We start from the raw sequence: 22,457 nt of genomic DNA, 5'->3' as shown, positions 1-22,457 counted from the left end.
GGTAGGACACACAAAGGTCACACAACTATGGATATAATCTTGAACTTTAATGCAATTAGTTTGTTACGATGTTTATTTACTGTAGTACAGTAGAGATTACTGTTTTAAGCATTTGCTTAGATATTGGAAATAGATTGGAAATATGATTTGAAATATAATTGGACAGTAAAATACAAATCACCTCCACCTCTGATATTCATCTCAAAGACATATCATATCAGCTGAAGATTATGGTTAGGTTTGCTTCTCCTTTACTTCTTTGATATTTTTCTCCAAAGTCTTGATAAACTGTCGCACACCAGTTCTAATATTCACAGTCACGTCCTGTGGGGCTAAAGAAGCATTATTCCAGTAAGGTGTACACAAAACCAGTGTCATTGAGAGCCAGGCACAGTTCCATGCACAATTGTGCCACCTGGCCAACTTTTTAAGTCTCTGTTTATCCTAAGATAAAATACACTATTCTTTATCACATATTTCACTTAATTTGTATTGGAGATTCAATGCTTGTCTCAATTTCAGATTAATGTTTGTTTATATTTCAATTATGTTGGTATTTGTTGAGCTTTATATTCACTGTGGGAAACCTTATGAGACATTGAACTCATCTTTTACAGTCTATAGGTTTATGTTCTAGTCGAATTTCTTTACAATGTTATTATAACTAAGTTGTAAATATCATAGCAAGATAGGATATAATATCAGAAGACATCCCTCGTCTTTTACTAATTTTACTTTGTAATTCATTTTAAATCTACAGTAGCATACCATATACTAGCTGTGTGATTTCTATGTGTCTGATACTGTAACATGATAGAATTCTGCAGCAGAATTTTTGCTACTTGCAGACTCAGTGATGACAATTTGAATGAATAATAACATTATAACTGATAACCAAATGCATTTTGTTTTTTTCTCATCATTAGGTAAAATTCAATTATTCAGTTCTGGGATCAGCCTATTTAGAGATTTGCCAGTTTCATGTGTGGATTACAGCTCTTGAGAGAAGTGTGTACAGTTTATATAAGCAGGGTAATGATTGCATGGTCCACCACCTGTTTCTTACCCCACCCACCACCCCTCCCCCCTACAGTAAGTAAGAATACTTTTAAATGTTCTGAAATCCTTAATGCATATGTTATAGTTTTTATAGTTACCGGGACAGTTGTGAAAGCAAAGACACAACATTTATGTATTAGAGCATCCACTGCTTCACACTGGTATACCCAGGGACGTCGCTAGAGGGGGATGTGGGGGTGTCTCACCCCCCAATCTTGGTAAAACTGACGATAGTTGGAAATTTTGAGTGCGACAGTCAAAATTTCCGACTGTCGCACTCTTATTTACCTAGGCCTATTCATATATTCTTGTGATTGTGAATGACCTAAAAATTTCAGTTAAAATTGACCCTTAATCAGTCATATTTACCACGTTTCCCTTGCCACTTTGAGAAATTGTATCTCGCGATCCTTAGACTCCACCGTACAAAACTTTGTATGATTTTTTGAATAATAACAAATGCCTAATAGAACTACTGTACAACGTTCGCCAGCTTCAATTTGGTTTATTTATGTACTTATTTTTGCTATTGAGTGGGTTGACCCTGTTCGCTAGCTTCAAGTTAGTTCAGGGTGTATTCTATCTCTATGGAATACAATAATACACTCAATGCTAATCTACGGAAGCTTAAAAGTGCCATCATCATAAGAAAAACTTTGCCCCATTAAGTTGACATTTTTCAGTAAATTGTTTAGATAACAAGATAAAATCTTATCAAAATCAGAAAAATGTTGTATTGCTCAGTTGCTTTAACTGAGCAATTGAACAATTTTGATCAGTTGCTTTAACTGAGCAATTGAACAATTTTCTGCAAAATGTTTAATTGACAACTTAGCATATCTCGTCAATTGGACATTTTTCTGCAAAATGTTCAATTGTTCTCTTCATTCCAAATGCTCAGTCGAATGAAGTGAACAATTGAAAAAAAAATTCATGTGAGTGACAAATAGCCCCCCCCCCCCAAGCAAGTAATATTAAGCGCGTTAGGAAAAAGCACTGTATTTTTGGCAATTCACTATGTCGTCGAATATAATTTGTTGATAATTTGATACATTATCTAATGTTGCTTTTGCAGTTAGTAGTCTATGTAGCCTTCAAGCAGATAACTTATACTTAGTTGCTTACTTGCTTAACCAGAGTGATTAATAAGTTTGTTAAGTGAGGGCCAGTGGTACAAATGTATCGAAGAAAAAAGTTAAAAAGTGCAGTCGCGAAAGATGGGGTGTCTGACTAACACTGACTATCGTTGACGAGTAGCACGGGGGGGGGGTACAAGGCAGCAGTCGGAATTTCTGGCTTCAAAACCCAACCCAACCCCCCCCCCCCCAATCATCATGCCCTAGCTACGTCCCTGGGTATACTAATTGTTTGACAAAAGAAATCCATGCCAGTAATTAGGCCTAACTTTACTTGACTTCAAAGTAAAGGTGTTAAAACAAAGAAGAACAACCTTATTGGCCTGCTGCACCGGTCATGTTAAAGTACCAAATTAGAAAGTGTGCTGATCAATTTAGTCTAATCCAAAGGATTGCAAACATGTTACCAAGTTTAGCCAATTGTTTTGCTGATGGATACATTTTGAAAATTTATTCAACTTTAAAATAAAAATGCCTTAGGGAAATGTGGATTAATCTTTCTTGAAACGATCTTTGGGGGTTACACGATGTGGATCTTGCACAGAATGGTTTACAATATGCTGATGGTAATGGTAAGTGTATAATTAGTGTATAGCAGGACTGGTAAGCTGGGTTGTAGTTATAATTAGATTTGAGTCTGGGTAGAAATGATTTTGTCACTGCCTAATCCTGGTGGAGCAGAGACTTGCTTGATCAATAAACTCCCTAAGGGCCTAAGGGAAGATTAAGGTCTCAATCTAACATACATTCACCATATATAAGGCATGTTATGCCATGCAATGTATTGCATACCAATTGTCAATGTACACAACTCGGTATGTTTACTAATCTGGGTCCTTTTTTCGTTTTTTGTATGAATCATAAATTAAAGAACAAATATTCAGATGACTTAATCCCTTCTAATTTATCAGTGTGTTATAGTGTTGTGTGGAAGTTACTGTGAGGGTAGTAATCTGTCTTTACAGTGCGGCCACACTCCTCTGTATTGTCAGCCTCACTTCCACAAATAATAGGCAGTAAAATGTATGACAGGCTCTTAAACAATCAATTTAGTTCATAACTGCATGTCCCCTTACAATTAAATAGAGTCACTGCACACAAAATGAGACCCATACCCACACTAAGTTAAAAACCATGCCCACACTAAGTTAGAACCATACCCACACTAAGTTTGAAACCGTCTAAAGTCTGGTTTATATTATGAGGAGGACTATCGTTATTGGTGTATCTCAGTTACAAACTAAGGAATGAACTGGCACAAGTATATAGTTAAACTTGACCAAACCTATAGTACATACTGTAGTAGGGCTTCCATTGGCCCAGTAGTTACCTTAGATATACCTTCAAACTTGAGTTATCATCAACGTTAATATCCCAACAATAAAGTAAGCTATTTGAATAGGGTTAGCTTTCTTGAAGCGAGCCTGTAAACTCCTCCCAGTAGTAGCAGTACCTACTTGGGATTATTTCCTTTTGAGTAAAAACCCAAGACTTGCCAAGGCTAAGACATTTATAAATAATTTAATATGTGACATACTTTTCCATCATTTCAGTTTCAATGGAGACATGTATTAAGTGAGTTTATTACTATATATAATGTAAGAGTGTATAACACCCTGTACAACTGCCTCAGCAAGTGAGTCAGTGATTTTTTAATATGATCACACTGTCTGAAGCCTGTGTGCTTCCACTTGCTATATGTTACATATGTCACAACAAACATTTCTCCATTTCCGTCCTAGCCTTCCCTGCCCTCCCCATTTCAGTGCATCCAAAAAGTGATGTCAAATTATATTGTGAGGATAACCTGATATTTTATTTTGATCTATGTACACAGGAATCACAAGTAAAATGAACTGTTGTTTTTCTCAGAAACTCTTTGTAGGCAACACGAAGTTCATAAGTAAGTACTAATAGTGTTGTAGTAACTAATTGTGTTGAATACCTCAGAATCAAAACATACCCCAAGTGGCTCAATGATAAAAGCAAAATTGCTTTGAATAATGTTAAAGTCCTGTGCTGTGGGCTATGTCAGTCCAACAAACCCAAAGGTAAAAACAGCAATAGTAAACAATGAATTGTGATGCCCTGAGAATATAACTGTATAAATATTCATAGATCCTCATTATTTAAGACAAAAGTAAAAAAAATAGCATGATGTCTGGAACTATTTCAATGGTTCTAACTGAACACTATCTAGCCTAAAGTACATGCCACAACAGATAATTTGAGTAAAGCACTTTTCTTGACAGTGGTCCAAAAGTTATCACAGACCTCTTGAATTTTCACCTTGATAAATCTAGTGAAAGGGAAAGTTGAATTATTGTGTAGTCTCTCTTTGACCTCCAGCTGGTACGGTTTTCCTGTACACGTCTTTCGTCAAGGAAATAGGAAAAGAAAATTAAAACGGAACAACATCACTGATGACATAACTTCCTTGTGGATGACAGTCCGGGGGGGGGGGGTCTCTACAAACTAAATTCTCGACATTCAGTTATTGAAATGGTAATGGGTTGTGCTGCATACCCAAAGGTAAAAACAGCAATAGTAAACAATGAATTGTAAACAATGAATTGTGATGCTCTGAGAATATAACTGTATAAATATTCATAGATCCTCATTATTTAAGACAAAAGTAAAAAAAAAATAGCATGATGTCTGGAACTATTTCAATGGTTCTAACTGAACACTATCTAGCCTAAAGTACATGCCACAACAGATAATTTGAGTAAAGCACTTTTCTTGACAGTGGTCCAAAAGTTATCACAGACCTCTTGAATTTTCACCTTGATAAATCTAGTGAAAGGGAAAGTTGAATTATTGTGTAGTCTCTCTTTGACCTCCAGCTGGTACGGTTTTCCTGTACACGTCTTTCGTCAAGGAAATAGGAAAAGAAAATTAAAACGGAACAACATCACTGATGACATAACTTCCTTGTGGATGACAGTCCGGGGGGGGGGGGGGGTCTCTACAAACTAAATTCTCGACATTCAGTTATTGAAATGGTAATGGGTTGTGCTGCATACCTTTGATCAGGGCAGTAAAGCTGTACTAAGTTATTATATTTTAATGTACTTATGTTGCACAAACTCATGCATATTAGATCACCAGATCCAAACAAGAATACAATGGAATGCATAGCTACTACCCTTATCAGAATGTGATGTGCATATTCATGTATGTTCTTATTTGAAAAGAATAGAATACATTTATAAACAAGATGGTGGCAACTTTCCAAATATTGGCCCCAACATTGTGTGAAGATATTGATTTCATTGGTAAATTATCTTGCTTTTCCACAATTTTGTTAGATGGATGAGGCCTGAGCACTCACATATTCTTTACGACCCCAATGCAACAAATGTGCTACACATGTGTACTTATTGTGTTAAATCCTTTGCAATTAAAGCTGAGGAGTCAACCCACAACAGCATACAATAACCAGCACAACAGTAAATATTACAGAGGATAATTTAAAGAACCTGCTTTCGTGTTTTTCGGGGTAAGCTGTGAACCATTTACCTTTTTATTATGATGAATTATATCACTTTCTGGTTCATTGCTTTTTGCAAAGCAAGGAACCTAGGCATTCAACTTGGCGTGCGTGTATGTGTGTGTGTATGAACATTCTGAAGGAAATTTACCTCACTGGGACATTCAGTCAGCTTGTGAAGCCCCCTGAAATTAAAGCGCATTTTAAATAGTAAAACTTCTTGGAAGTCATGCTATTTTGTATAAGCTATGATTCATAAATATACAAATAATTTTCAAAACTGAAAGTTATTCAGTATAATAAGTATAATAAAGAAAAATCTACTAGTCTTGGTGAGTTTATATCAGCCAAACGGCCTGTAATTCAGTGAAAAAGTCAATAGAAGCTGCGGTACAGTTGGGTATAGGAATGATGAATTGATAAAAGTCAATATTTAGCAAAAGGTTGATTGATATAGAAAAGGTCTCTATAGCTTGGGTTTATTGGTACATGCACTCTATGTCCTGGCATTGCACGTGGTGCCTAATCAAGTCCTGTGTTTTGGGGGATTGTGTCATATTTTTAAGACTAGCCATTTCCTTCATTTATTTACATGTTTTGTAGTATTTCCATAAGTCAAACAGTTAGTTTTGCCCAAAACTGGTTAAATGCATGCACATTATTTGAGTTATTTTTGATGGCTTGGGTTTATTGGTACATGCACTCTATGTCCTGGCATTTCGGGTAGTGAATCCTGCAGTCCTGTGTTTTGGGTGATTGTGCCTTTACAAACTAGCCATTTCTTTCACTTATTTACATCTTTTATAGTATTTTATTTAGCTCAAGAGGTTATTTTGCCCTAAAATGTATGTGACGCTTGGCTTGTGTACACAATATCTCAATAAGGAAATGATGTTTCATGATCAAACTTGGTGGGTGCCATTGGGTGGATAGCCCATAGTAAGAAAAAGATCCCTATTGTTTTTGGTGCCCGCAAAAGTCAGTTAGTTGCCAAAAACCAATATATTAAAAACAGCAATTACTCCCATTGACAGGGTCCGATATGATTGATATTTTGGGAGTAGTTGTGAATGGGGTAAGGGATCGTTTCCAACGACATAACGGTCATGTGATCGAAGGTCAACAAAGGTCAATTAGGGGTCAAAAACTAGTATTTTTGCAATAACTTGAGAACCAAATGTCCGTCAAGGTTGGGAGTTACGCTATTTTAATCCATAAGTCGACCCGCATCTAGGTGACCTTTGACCTCAGTTTGACCTCTGGTGACGTATATTGGTTTCTTTGGTTATTTGAATTTTCATGACCATAATCAGATCTCAAAGGTACCTCCCAATCAAAAAAGTCCTTGGTTGACCCCTGTGCGACCTTCGTGTGCAAAGTTATCAGAGGTCAATTTCTTTTTAATAAGTACAGTTAGGATGGTGGTAAGACTTGTCATGCTGCTTTTTGGAATCAACGTGTCAAACTACATCTGACCTTGAGGTCAAAGGTCAAATTTTTAAAAATATGCTCATTTTAGGAGATACGGGGCAAAACAAAAAAGTTTGCCAGTATTTTGATATGTGATAAAGCTCTTTGTGCTCTATGGAGGGCCAACTCCCGCTTCAATCGGACACCAGGTTCTCAAGTTATGAGGGGCCAAAGGTTGGTTTTGATACCTTATTAGCAATAACGTTGTGTGTGTACATTGGAGCACATAACAATTTTAGGAAAGGTTTCACATCATTGAGGGGATTTTTTTTTAATAAAAACCATCAGGTTATCCAAGGTCATTCAAGGTTGCTAATGTGCAAAAAAATGCCAACTTATGCTAATTTTTGCAACAACTTCTAGTCACGAAATCTGACATGGCTGGTATATTGGGATAATTTGTGAATGAAGTAGGGGCACGTTTTTCAAAATAACCGTGATGTGATCCAAGGTCACCAAAGGTCAACTATGGGTCAAACTGTGTTTTTTCTGTGCAATAACTTGTGAAACTCCCACTAACAGGGTCCCACGTGATTGATATTTTGGGAGTAGTTGTGAATGGGGTTTTCAAACATAACGGTCATGTGATCGAAGGTCAACAAAGGTCAATTAGGGGTCAAAAACTACTATTTTTGCAATAACTTAAGAACAAAATGTCCATCAAGGTTGGCAGTTACGCTATTGCAATCCAACAGTCGACCTGCATTTGGGTGACTTTGACCTCGAGTGACCTCTGCAGTTTCATTTAAGTCGATTTTTTGAATTTTCGTGGACATATTCCGATCTAAATTGTCCATTAGTTGACTCCTCTGCAACCTTTGTGTGCTAAGCTATTAGAGATCAAGGTTTTGTTTGGTTTCGTTAAAATTCTTAATAAGTACTGTTCAGATGATTCTGTGAGTTCTGTAAGAAGAGCCAACTCGTGCTCATATCAGACACCTGGTCCTCAACAGGCTCTCAAAAGGACCAACGGTGGATTTGTGATATTTTTGGCAATAAAATCGTCTGTGTAAATCGGACCACATCACTGTTTTAGGACAGTGCTGCTCCCCTTGTAAATATTCCTTACAAGCAGGAACCAAAGTGCCCTTATCGAATCATTGCTGCTACATTAAGACAATGGGGCAACGGTCCACACTAAATAATAGGTGTTATGCGCATGCATGCTGTTGGGTAGAGCTGATTTATCAGGTGCCATATTTCTTACATTTCCGATTAAGAGAGTAACCTGAGATGCGAGAAAACTATTCCGAATTTCACTGGCATTCAGGAAGGAAAATTAATTAGTTAGTAAGTTTGTTGTCTATCCACAATGAGAATGAACATCAGAACCCAAATGAATAAATACAAAAAAGTTGGCCTGATAATTGCAATGAGCTATTGTAATAAAAATCTAAACAATGTGGGTAGCAAAGTTGAGTCACAAATATCGAATAAATTAAACCAAAATAAGAACTCGTTCTAGTGTGTTGAGAGTATCAATATACAAGTTGAAATTTACCTTCTTAGCTGAAGCAACTTCAAGGACTTGTTTAGTAGACCTCTGTAACAATTTGGAATCATATGAGAGTATGACAATGTTACTTGACACCAAGTCCTTAACTGACTGCTGAAATTGGTTAGACATTTCTCCTTGTTCTAGCATGCATAGGATAGCAAACCGACGTCCCTTTTCGGTTTCCTGCAGGTGTTTGATGATGATGTCTGCTGCTGACTTGTTGAGTCCACATGCAAAGCGATAGACATACTGGAGGTCAAGCGGGTTGATGCTGTTCAAGGTTTCTTTCACTTTGATTGATGACGCTGCTGAAGACGCTCCTGTAATCCAAGCAGATATATTATATGGGTTTTAATGTGTACAGTTTACTGCAGGCATGAGATCAAGGTGTTGACACATTGTAATAGTGTAACTGCACCATTGTCTTATTTGTAGCATCGAATCTTCCTATAATTCAATTAGTAACCATTGTATACAGTGTTATTTGTAAAACTATCATTCACATGGTGTATGTCAATGATGTTTTGTTTTATGTTGTTGTGACATCATTGATATTACTGTAATTAAATTGGGAATCGGGCATTGATTGAAGTTCAAGATTTGTGCTAAGCAGCAGACACAATGGAGACAGAATGACAGAGAGTATTAATGGTCTATCTGAGGTTCAAAGAAGGATACACTGTGCCTGACAGAAACTTAGACAGATATGTCAACAATTTATGTTATATTTTGTTAGAAGTAGGTTTACAACCATATACCTTACTTCATTACATGCTTAAAAACGTGAATCAGGGATTGATTGTCAGTAAGCTTGGTCTTAATGATTTAGTTGGGGTCAAAGGTTATATTAAGTAATTTGCAGCCAAAAGGAAGAATGAGTCAAATATGCATCTCTGCTAGATGCTTGCTCACATTGTCAGTAAGCTTGATCTTAACAATTCATTTTGTGAATGGGCACATTAAACAACACAGAAATAAAAGTCATAGCTCATTTTGTAGATATTACAGTGAAAACTTAAAACTGGATGCAGTAAATGTGTATTTCTCTAAATCAGTCAAATTTGTAACATCCTCTAACAGACCTCCTTATATTGTTTTGGTCAAGTGTTGATAATATTGTTATCAATAAGGAAATGTCTGAGTGGATGTATTACTGATATACATCACTATGTTCTAGTTAGTGATCTTCAATGGTCCTTTCATGTCAGTGAAACAGAGAGCAAACTGTGGAAACTTGTAAGATATATATATATATCTGTAAAAGAATGGAATCATCATATATTTGAAGAAGCAGCTCGTTGCATGTAATCGACACCTCAATGCTTTTTTGCATTCCTGATTAAGATTTAAATTATCATGTTTACAACAGTACACTGAGTATTTAAGAGGTGCCATTGGCATTCATATTGATAGCCTAGTGTAAATCATTCATGCTGATACAAAAATACTTCATTCTCGATATATCATTCCATTCAAAGTGTTGGTGTGCTCTGTATATGAACTTTCTGGCCTTTAGATTCTGATTTCCAGTTCACAATGCCACTGAAGTAATTGAATAACATTTAACACTGTCATTTCCTTGATTCCACAGTCTAACAAACTTGCAAACTCCATTAAAAGAGGCTTGGAGAGCAAAACACTCCTATTCCCACAATATCCCGGCTGATATTGTGGTTGGTGGTACAGCTACTATCAACACTACTACTGTAGCATAACGTGCGGTATTTAGCATAAATAGTTAGCTTCTTGAGATAACGGCATATGCATAGTTATTTGAAAGGAACATTCCAATTTGGAGTGGTATGGCCTGAACGTGGTATTACAATGTAAAAGGGACATCCTGATTCAGGCTCTTAACAGAGTTGTTTTAAGACTAGAATTGTTTACAGTTAGTGTTTGTTTATAAATATGAAGTACGACCTTAAATTCCTTTTTCAGTAACGGATTACTATGCAAATTATTATGGAAATAATTGTGCATACGTATTACACTAGTGACATCACGTGAGTAAGGGTCATCAGTGTTGCTGATCTAAAGTTCTTCTCTGCTAGAATTGGTAAAAGTTTTGACAAATACTTCTCAGCATATTACCCTCGAAATGTTAAATTTACTTTGAAAAACAATTACAGGGAAAAGAGAGAATTTGCAGAGGATGATTTAATTTTATGGGGTCATGAAAATAATTTTTCCTGATATTAGGTTTTGACTCATGTATCACATGATTCACTCTTACAATGCCACCACATTACAGATTCCTTTAAATGTTATTTATTAGTTTGTGTTCTTGTCTCTATCCTTGCAAACTAAAGTTGCCTAGAATGAAGAAAGTCACGGTGTTTGTTTACGTTCTAACATTTGGTGTATTGTTATTGTGGTAGTCGACCAGTTCATCTATGAAATCTTTGTGAGATGAGATAAAATCAAAAGCTTCATTTTTAATACATTTTGGATTAGGTTGACTTAAAAAATAATTGAACACTAAAAGGAAATGGAATCATGAAGATCAGTACTACTACTCATATTTAGGTAAAAATACGATTTTGGGGGCTAACACTACATGGCTATTTTGATAAATAATTGAAGCATGAATAAAAACAAAGATATTTTCAGCAGCGTTGCTTTGATGATATCATTCATTGTGCTGTTGCCAGATGCAAAATATTATCCCCTCTAATAATTCATATCTTTGTGATACAAAATGTGATGAGGATCTGGCATATATATATTTACTTGCATAGTTTTGATCATTACCTTTCTCTAATCTCTTTGACGAGCACAAATAGCAAAAATCTAGTTAATAGGCTGAATAACGTGTTGTTTAAAAAATACAAAAGTTAAAGTATTCAATATGGTTATATATTCACAGCAACATAAGAACTCATGTCCATCCTAGATTACCCAGATGTGTACAATTTGTTTTTGTTTGAAAATCCAGTGTAGTCTGCTTTATCTGACATTGCCTTGGTCTTCTTGAAGGTATCTCTACATTAAGACTCTCGTGTCTTCAAATACAACAAACAAAAATAAAAAAAGATCCAAACCCAATTCGTTCTTGCGTTAAAGTGGGTCAGTGGCAAATGATGACTCTTTATTTGCTTACATTGATACGCATGTTGTACGAATGTTAATTTACAGCAGACACTGGGGGGGGGGGGGTACGAGGAGCATAAGCTGTTTATTTATGCACATGAGAGGACATGAACAATACATCCATCTCCCAAGTTTACTAATATCTTACACATCAGAGATGACAAACTGTGTTAATGCATCAATATTATCATGGACTATTAACATGGATTATTACCAAACAACTGGAAAGAAACATAGACGGTTGTTACACAAGATTACTGAGTCTGCCCTTGATATTAGTTGGAAACAGAAGATACCAAACAAACAGCTTGATTGCGATCTTCCAAAGGTGTCCATGAAAATCAGAGAACGAAGACTTAGAGCAGCTGGTCACTACCACCGACACCCAGAAGAAGCAGCCAACAAGTTCATTCTCTGGGAGCCAAAACGTGGTACCCCTGGTGAAAGTACGTGTGAGCTAGCAACCCTTATGGAAGACAAAAATGACTGGAAATCTCGATGCCAGGTTATTGTCAGGCCAACTTCTCCTACCCCTCATGATGATAATGGTCGACCGAGGTCGAACTGATGATGATGATGAACAATGTTATCGGTACTGAAGACTTACCTTTACTAAGAATCCAAACCAGATGATGAGAGGCATAAAACTCACAGATGATTTTGTGCCATATTCGTGCAACCGTCTTATATCGCCACTGGGAATCGTCAAAGACCACTTCCTGTGCCAACATCCCGAGCTTTATGTAGTTATCATAGAACTCTTGTCCAAGTTCTGAAACTAAATATGTCTTCTCCCATGCCAGCTGCTGGTTCTTCTGTGTGAGGCCGTCGAAAGCAATACGGTACAGTTTAGCTAGTTCCGTTTCAAAAGCAGGCACCTCACTATTAGCATCTTTCTTGATTTTCATATGGTTATGAACGCATGCGATCAGAGAAGTGACAAATCTTGTTACTGTGCTAAATATATCGATTTCTGGCCTCTCGTGTACTATGTGAGCGACCATAGTGGAGAAGAGAGGGACCTGACAGAGATCGCTTAAGAAGGGGTTTCTCTGAAGCTGCTCTTCGATCCGATCTGCCAACTGGACATCATCAGCCACCGCCTTCAGGACATAGTTTCGACGTTCAGCCACCCCAAACCCTGTTAATCTGATTCGTTTTGTTTCGGGGTGTAAGTTAGGCGGGAGGATCAATGTCCTGGTAAGTATGATGACAAGAACATCTAGAAACATTTTCATCTCAATGATGGAGAAGATGTCTGTTTCGGTTTCATTCTTGTCAGGATACTCGTCATAACTGTCAAATAACATGACAACAGACTTTTTGTATACTTTGAGGATTTCCTTAATGCATGCTTCATCCATGTCCTCATCTTTGGGCACTATGGAATTCTTTATGGCAGTGTATATAGAATTTACACCTGTTAGTTGCCTCAACTGGAGAAATATCAGTATTTCCACATCTTTGAGAGGAGATTCAGGGTTCTCAGTACACCAGTCATAGACAAACTGTGATGCAAGTGTTGTTTTCCCGAACCCAGGATCAGCCTCAATTATCGTTCTCTTTGACTTAGTTTTGGGGCTGCTCAGAATATCGTTGTAAGAATCTAACGATTCTAGCACATCGGACTTTTGCATGAAATCACCCTCCTGAGCGGAGCAGTAAATACCTCCCTTAACAAATAAACTGTTAACATTGCACTTCTTCATTGAAGGAAATGGCTTTGCTGTTTCGTATTGCTTTTGATAGGCTATTTTTGAATACTTGATGAGATCGTTTTTCTTTCCTGAGAAAAGAAAAACACAATTGAAGAGTTTTTAGCGCTTGAAAGATTACATGCAGACATAGTGAACTTACTTTTGTGATAAGCTTAATATCAAGTGGGTTCAAGTGAAACAGGAGTGCAGTATAGCACTCAATTGTGAATTTGAGTTTACAAAAGGTTAAAATATCAGTCACCAAGTATGTCTAGCGTACCTTGCAACTACTTTTTCTTCGTGACGTAACGTCCAATCATGCAATGGGTTCAAGGGCGGCGGAAGCACTTTTAATCTGGGGGGGGGGGGGGACCGACATCAAAGGGCACAAAAATTCGATTGGACTGATGCAGCCTTATATTTAGTACCCTTTATAACACTCATTGCGTATACACATCACTCCATCAACGCCCCCCCCCCCCCCCTTCAAGGAAAATATGCATACTAGCACTGCAATATCCAATGTGCAAAATGGGAAACAAGGAACAAGTTTTCTTTTGAGACAAAATGAGGTGAAATCATGCTAATTGCCAAAGTAGGAATCTTCCGAATTAGAGTTTATTCTTGTTAATATCTTAACAATTTTTTTTCCATTCGAAATAGCTTTGAAATTCATTAAAAGTCAGGGGCGTAGCCTGGATTTGCAAAGTTGTATGCACGACTATCTGAGCGGAGCGCCACCATCGGTTGGCGCGGAGCGTACAAGAAAATTTGTGGTTTTACAAACCCCTCAGATGGCCGGAAACGGCCCTTCCCGAGTGTTCATTCTGGTTCCCTGGCTGCTTACTTGAGACACCTCAATTTTTATGTAGAAAAAGGGCACATTTTTAACCTGAGGAAAAGTGGGGGGCACGTGCCCCCTGTGCCCCCCCCCCCCCCCCCCCCCCCGGTTCCTCCGCCCTTGAATGGGTTTCCACTTTTATCATGAAAGCTTCACATTTCAAAACACTGATAGCAAAAGATGCTTAACTGAACCTTTTATTTACTATCTTGCTCTCACCAAATTTCAAAATCTCATTATAGCGGAGACGAAGTCAAAGTAGAGGGTGTCAGCTATCATAATGTAATCATATATGCATAATCATTGATTTCATGTTAAATATTAAACCAAGAGGTACTAATCTCTACCATTAGCGTTTAGCTTTAACAGAAAATTTATCCCCTCACTCTATTGAGCGTGGAACTGCCAATGTAACTCTAAAGTACATTTATAAGTGAAAGAACGTCATCATAATGTGGTATTACTTCCATGTCGTGCATGCTCTCATGTTATGGTGAACGTGTTCTTTCACAATCAATCAGTTAATTAGCATTGCTTACCCACTTGATAAAAAATTACAGTGTGAAATTCTAATGATAGTCATTGTAATTTCCGAGTATAACTTAATAACGACATTTCCCGTCACAGTTACCAATGGAAACATAGGCTTAACATTTGTGAATAAAGAAAACACTGTCCTCTATTTAGAGACACGGGGTATTTACTTTTATTTAAATCTGTCTAGAAAAGCAGAGATTGTCGCAAAATCCGGGTCAATGATGAATTTCTATAATCCTTGAGCACACAGGATGGATTTAACTAGCACATCCGTGCATATGTTAAATTCTGAACATATATATGATTAAGGTAGAATATCTTCTTTCGTATGTACTATATCTTTGGCTGAATCTCATTGAACCACTGTGTGTATTTATCTTTATAGAGTTTATGAAGATGAGTATTTACCTGAATAGAGAAACGTTTTTTTTTTTTTGTATTACAAATGAGCATACCTTCAAACAATCTAGGGGAACACTTTTCTAAAATCCATTGTTCGGTGTGGAAGTGTCATCTAACGTCCGCCGCACACTGTACAACTATTAAAACTCGACGGAGGGAACTGTCATTCTCGGGAAATCATGGATAGTTGAGCACTGTGCGTAGGCTTAAGATTGCTACATGACTTCAGGCGCGTAGCCAAGGGGGGGGGGGCGAAGGGGAGACCGCCCCTCTCCTGAGCATATATTTTGTATTTTTTATGATATCGCTAGTAATTTCAAAATAAAATATGCTAAGATGCAACTTACAAGTCCTGGGAAGTGCCATTTCCAGCGATCTGGGATGCATTTTCGGCCAAATTTTTCGTGTACGCTTCGCGCCAACTCATGGTGGCGCTACGCTTAGAACAATTGCCTACAGACTTCGCCCCTCCCTTTGCAAATTCCTCGCTACGTCCCTGCATGACTTTGTCGGTTGTAAGTCGGCTTCAGTCAAGTTCCTAAGCTCATTTATCAACTCAGTAGTAATATTTGTGATATCATTTATCAAATATTATTGTCATATACTATTTATCATCCAATTACTACAGTTATACCCATGAGTAGAAAATAAATGTTAAGCGATCGAATTGAAAAATGATACCATTATCGGCCTCACTAACTTTACTACACACCCAATGTAACATACAATTACTTGTTAATGTAAATGCAAGAGTCCTTAGTAAATAATCGATTCATAACTAACATTGCAGCAAATCCTTCAAAAATTACCAATCGCAGTAAATCGATGGAGGTAATGAGCATTCTTAGGACTTTTGCGAGTACAAACGAACATTCATGTTAAAGATATGCTTTAATGTTACAGTACCTTCTAATTGAGCCTTATAACGATCATCACTATGTTCCTCATACAGCTTTCTTACACGCATCTCAATCCCAGAACGATCTATTTTCTTCAGCGCACACAGAAGTGTCATGATACTTGTTGGCTCTATTTGTCCTCTCTCTTCCATATAACGAATCATGAGAAGGCCTGCACTGGCTGCACTGCTCAACTCTTCTATATCAACAGGCGGATATTCAAAGAACGTAGCAAGCTCAAGAACAATTTTAACAGTCAGGAGGGTAGCAAGTGCAACTTTAAAACTACCAAAACCTGTTGAAAATAACGAAAGAGGAAAAAAGACACCTAACTAGCTAGCACATGGAACACTCCTTCAGATATGAAGGAATGCTATAACAAGGGATACGTTAGTGATATGAACATGAATACTTTAAAATTATCGATCAAAATGTAATGACCTGGCAATCCCATTCACTTTCAAAAGTTTGATTTACATATGACATTATGTTGTAAATATATATTATATGATATCCGCATTAAAATTCACCAATGTTACGTGTTTTTATTAAAGAAAGGTTAAGATGACTTTGCAGCTATATTTGAATCGCAACAGTGTACCGTGGATTGTAGATAAAATAGCCTAACACAAAAAAGACAATATACTTACTAAATGAAAATGGTTCAGCTTTCAAACTTACCGTTTACTGCCTTCTTCAAATCTGGTTTGATGCCCACGGGATTAAAATTGGAAGCCATCTTAGGTCTGTAATTTTGCATGCAAAATAAATTTAATTTGACTGAAAATTCTATGTAAAGTTCCACAGTCTAGGCATTACTGGATTACTCATGATCAGGATATAAATGGGTTTCCAGAATATTTATACTTTGAATGGTTAATGTTACATTTTCTTTTGGCTGATTGTCTCTCTCTTGTTATCGACCGTGCAACTTTATAATTGCTAGTATACATGATGTGTATAAATATAACTTTTATTGTACATAACTGCGTACAACTGTACAGTTATAATTTATACGAATTTCAATTGTTGATTTGTCCGGCATATGAAAGAAATTGAAACAATATCAGTAAGTTGTTATCATAATTTAAAGATTGATGGAACCAAAAGGGAATAGGTTTGAAAGGCATAAAAAAAAGTTTGCACAGATTGTTTGTAAATTTCGATATTTTATTTAAACATCACTGAATTCTCCAAATAATAGATTAGTTTAACTATACATCCAAGCTATATAATACTGCTAAAGTTCTTGCTTCGTATTCGTATTGGATGCAATCAATCTGAATGAACCTGTTCTTTTCTGGTTGTAATTTCAATCACTTCCTAGGTACATCTCAGTGATGTTATGTGTTAGTGTAGTCACGCTGACTGTCCTATATACTTTGCATGTTTGTTCACTCTCATTTACATGTTAGATAGAGCAAAGTAAAGGCTTTATAATAAAAATAGTATCGACATCTCACTGTTATCCACATTTCGTAGATATTATTTTTAATCACGCTCTATGTGTTTGTAGCTATTGGTATCTTTGCGCTCTCGTACACACAATAGCTAGGACATTTTTAATCCGAACAGCTGTGTTATCAATGCAAGGTACATTAAAAATGTTCTTACATCGTCTTACTTGCTTTTGGTACTTACGCATGCGACGATCTAATACGGTGCCAAAGACTTAGTGATGCAAACGGATTCGTGTCTACTTTAGTAAAATTAAAGTTGTAACGATGAACACATATTTTTCTTTTATTTACCGCAACAAATGATTACTACTCTGATCTGTATAGGGCACAGTCATTAATAGAGACTTAAACATAAAGTCGACAAAACATTAATTTTAAAGGAGTTGAGTGCAACTTTACCAAACCATCTCAATTTTATTCAATAAAACGAAATTGGTACTAATCACGTGTTGAGGTGAAGAAAAACTATTGGATTTGTTTGACCATGAAACATTACTAGAATTACACAATTATAAAGTTAAACGTCGACCACTTTAAAAGTTATCTAATGTAATAAATGTTACTTAAGTACACGGACAGTATGTCCTATAATTTCATTTGCTTTTTATTTTGAGGAGTCTGGAAGTTCATAATGACATTTACTTTGCAATGAATTATCACCTTATTGGCATTGGTTTTGCATGTTTTTATACCTATTCACATGCATAGTTGTTCATAGTTTCAACATGATTTCAAAATAACATTATAAAAGGATGATATCACTTTCTATGTCCAAAGTTATTAAGTGAAATAGGGTCTTAGCTTGAGTAGGATGATCCCATACAGCACGTTTTAAATTCATAACAATTCACCGTAGTCCATTTGAGATCATACTAGCTCTGATGTATGCAACATTGCAAGAAAAGCATCAATAAAAGTCACAGCGTGTCTGCCCCTGTCTTATCATTCCATCGTGATATAAAACTACACTATTATGGTAGATGTTATATAAATAAAGGCAAGCTTTGTTCTTTTGATCGATCCATCAATCGATCGATCCTATCCATCCAATGCATCCCATCCATCCTATCCATCCTATCAATCCCATCCATCCTATCCATCCTATCCTCCTATCCAGCCATCATATCCATCCATCCATCCTATATATCCATCCTATCCATCCATCCTATCCATCCATCCTATCCACCCATAATATCCATCCATTCTATCCATCCATCCTATCCATTCATCTTATCCATCCATCATATCCATCCATCCTATCCATCCACCCTATCCATCCATCCTATTTATCCATCCTATCCATCCATCCTCACCGTCCATCCTATCCTTCCATTGTATCCATCAATCATATCCATCCGTCCTATCCATCCTATCCATCCATCCTATCCACCTTATCAATCCATCCTATCCATCCATCTTATCCATCCATCCTATTTATCCATCATATCCCTAATATCCATCCATTCTATCCATCCATCATATCCAATCATCCTATCCATCCATCCATACCATCCATCCATCTTATCCATCCATCCTAGTTATCCATCCTAACCATCCATCCTATCCATCCATAATACCCATCCATCCTATACATATATCTTATCCATCCATCCTATCCATCCTTCCATCTTATCCATCCATCCTATCCATCCATCTTATCCATCCATCCTATCCATCCATCATATCCATCCATCCTATCCATCCATCCTATTCATCCATCCTATCCATCCATCTTATCCATCCATCCTATTTATCCATCGTATCCATCCATCCTATCCATCCATCTTATCCATCCATCCTATCCATCCATCATATCCATCCATCCTATCCATCCATCCTATTTATCCATCTCATCCATCCTATCCATCCATCCTATCCATCAATCGTATCCATCCATCATATCCATCCTATCCATCCATCATTTCCATCCATCCTTTCCATCCATCCTATCCATCCATCCTATCCATCCATCTTATCCATCCATCCTATTTATCCATCCTATCCTATTAATGTGTTTCTTTAATAATATGATGTTTGGGGGATATTCTCTATGGCAAACGACAGTTGCTTTTCTTTTTAAGACTTCCTTTCCGACATGGATTTTCATGGAAAGCCAACGCACTTTGCGTTGCTGGAAAGATAACTGAATAAATTTATGGAGAAAGTAGGCTGCTAATTAAAAGTATTTAATAGCAGAATCCATTAGATGTGGGCAAACACCACACTATAAGACACATCATAACATAACTACATAGTAGAAAAGATACGTTTCCATATGTGTGGTTAGTTTACTAAATACATTTTCTACTATAGCATTAGCTGCTTCACTTGCCAGTTAGATATTTCTGTCAGATACTTTCAACAAGACTGGGGTGATCAACACTTCTCGCATAACCAATGGAATCTGTAAACCGATAGAAAAATTAAAATTATTTAATAAAGAAAGTGGCTTCAACCTACGTTGGTGAAAAACCAAACGTAGTTGTTACTGTTGTATTTAACAATATTGAAGTTGTAAATAGTATAAAGAGTTTCTTTTGTGTTGATATCTTGTTCGTGCATGATCGTGTTCGTTCAGCCGTTGAAGGTTTGTCACCCTGGCCTTAGTATTGACGCAACCAACATAAAAGGTATTGAAATAGTTTCTAGTAATTTAAGCATTCCGTACAATATCTTGCAGTAGAAAAGCTTCGACTTGTCAGTAAAACACACCTAAGTACACGTAAAGCTCTATTACCACGACTTCCTCGGATATCATCAGGTAAAATCGAGTCGATCGGAACATATGGTGACGAAGATATCTTACGAATGTATCAAATTTGAATGTGCTGAGAATTTGATAAAATGGTTCATGTCTTGCTTCACCAATTATAATAACGATCAAATGATAGCAAACTGATCTTATTTGTTAAAAATGTACTTTGGTGTGAAAATGTAATGAGGGTTACCAGGAGAACAGGGTGGGGGGGGGGGGTTAGACAGGGGTAAATATATCAGATGAGGTTCCATCAATTGAAGTATACAATCAATTTATTTTCCTTTTTTGCAGGGGAGACTCAAGGAAAATGCGATGGTTGACTCTAATTGTAGAATGGGGGTGGGGGTTGTCGGTGAGATGATTGAAGTTCGAAGAAATTTTAACAAACTTGGTGTTATATTATCCGCGTTCTTTCATTTTGCGTTTTAAAATGACAGATACTATGGATACGGTATCGCATTTGCAAGACGCTTCGCCAAGGTCGTTTATTTGGAAGATCAGATATATTTAATGGAAGACAAGGACAGGGGAGGCGTTCAAATGTTGGGGGACATTTGCTTGGGTAAAGGCGCGTATCCAGGATTTTCTTACCCGGGGGCGCATTTACTATCAAAGCGGAGCGCCATTATTGGTTGGCGCGCAGCGTACAAGAACATTTCTGGTTTTGATAGCCCCCCCAGATCACCGGAAATGGCACTTCTTAGGCTTGAAAATGACCAACCAGATATACCCTTTTGCCTGAGAACCAAGATTTTCCCAATAGTTTTTTTCATCCATAACCTTTTTCAAGAATGTCACCAGTCACACATCATGTTCGACCTCATCGCATCTCCTGTGGATCATAGCTTTCGTAGGTAATACTACGTAACAGCCCACAATACCCGTCAGCCCCACTTTTCAAGGTTTTAAGCCCATTATTTGTTTAGAATTTGAATAATAAATTCACTTCAAAACATACCCATTTTGTTGCACAAAATTTTATCTATGGACAAGCAATATAGAAAAAAAAACCTTCAACCCTTGACAGACCGGTCAAAATTGCACGAGTAGAGGGAAGTATGATGAAGAATGTTGGTCAAGGAATTTTCGAAAATTCAGACAAAGTTAATTTATTGGTGTACAATATTAAAATTTCTTATAAAGGCTACTATAAACTTCGATATCATATAAAACTACAAAATATGCTCGAGGGGGGGTCTTCCCCCTTTGCCCCCTTACCCCCCCCCCCCCCTTTTGGCTACGCGCCTGCGGCTAGAAATCTTGTAGGAAACAGGCCAAATGGAAACACGGTGAACCCACATCGATGTGGATCATATGATTGTATGTATTTACACTCATACATAAGAGATGTACAGACATGATAATAATCATGAGTGACAACATGCTATACGGTCACAGGTCACAGAAACGACCACGAAGAGTTATTTACCTCATGCAGCATGTGTTGGATGAAGTTTTAGCCACCGCCAAATACGATTTGGTCAAATAATCTCACGTATTATTTTCTATTTATAGCCACAAAAAAGCTATGCCACCAAATATTGGGGGGATATTAGATACTATATCCCTCCCACCTAAAATATTGGAGGGGGACATGTCCCCCCTCCCCGCCCCCCCCCCCCCCAATGATCGCCGCCCATGGACAAGGAACATGAGATTTGGAAAAGATGATAAATATATACAACGTGAATAAGGAATGAATGCTTCAGTCTCAGTATTTACTTTCCTTAGGAAGAGAATATTTTGCTATTGCTGAGTATGTATCAGAATTCTATTTATTCTATGAGGAAATGGAGGTTTGTGATTCTAATGTGTCTAGCATAAAACGTTGTATATAGAGTAGCCGAAATAGCGAATTACACACAAATGAAAAGATTAATGAACCATACATTGGTTGTATGCAATGACTGAACACACAGATGTTCGTAGGATTGTGTACGGATAGCTGTATTGTTAAAACAAGAGTAGCAACGCTACAGAAGCTCATGTAACCATCTATTTGAGATATTTATTTTTTCTTGTGCATAGGACATACGCCAGATAACGCGGTGTTAATTCCTTTCCTCCAATCTCCTCTCCCCTTGACTTATGATCCTTTTTAGCAGCCATGCTTTGTT

At 37.1% G+C, this 22,457-nt stretch overlaps 1 protein-coding gene across 8 annotated transcripts in view; it reads right to left on the bottom strand.

Moving 5' to 3' along the window:
• The window catches only part of LOC139963618 (uncharacterized), a 343,329-nt gene that overhangs the window by 302,103 nt on the left and 18,769 nt on the right, over positions 1-22,457 (bottom strand). For 4 of the 8 annotated variants that reach the window (XM_071964574.1, XM_071964577.1, XM_071964575.1 and 1 more), the window contains exons 2-6: positions 19,915-19,986; positions 16,804-16,868; positions 16,130-16,417; positions 12,354-13,532; positions 8,660-8,976 (exon numbers count right to left, since the gene is read on the bottom strand). The exons of the other annotated variants lie outside the window; for them this stretch is intronic. In XM_071964574.1, coding sequence (XP_071820675.1) covers positions 8,660-8,976; positions 12,354-13,532; positions 16,130-16,417; positions 16,804-16,861 — 1,842 coding nt within the window. In that variant the 5' untranslated portion in view covers positions 16,862-16,868; positions 19,915-19,986. The remainder of the gene's footprint in view (positions 1-8,659; positions 8,977-12,353; positions 13,533-16,129; positions 16,418-16,803; positions 16,869-19,914; positions 19,987-22,457) is intronic. 8 annotated transcript variants of the gene reach the window in all.

This window comes from Apostichopus japonicus, chromosome 22 (assembly GCF_037975245.1).
Source record: "Apostichopus japonicus isolate 1M-3 chromosome 22, ASM3797524v1, whole genome shotgun sequence".
In the NCBI taxonomy this organism is placed as follows: Eukaryota; Metazoa; Echinodermata; class Holothuroidea; order Aspidochirotida; family Stichopodidae; genus Apostichopus; species Apostichopus japonicus.
The sequence above is the reverse complement of the archived record's forward strand: the minus strand, read 5'-3'. Positions and strand labels throughout refer to the sequence as shown.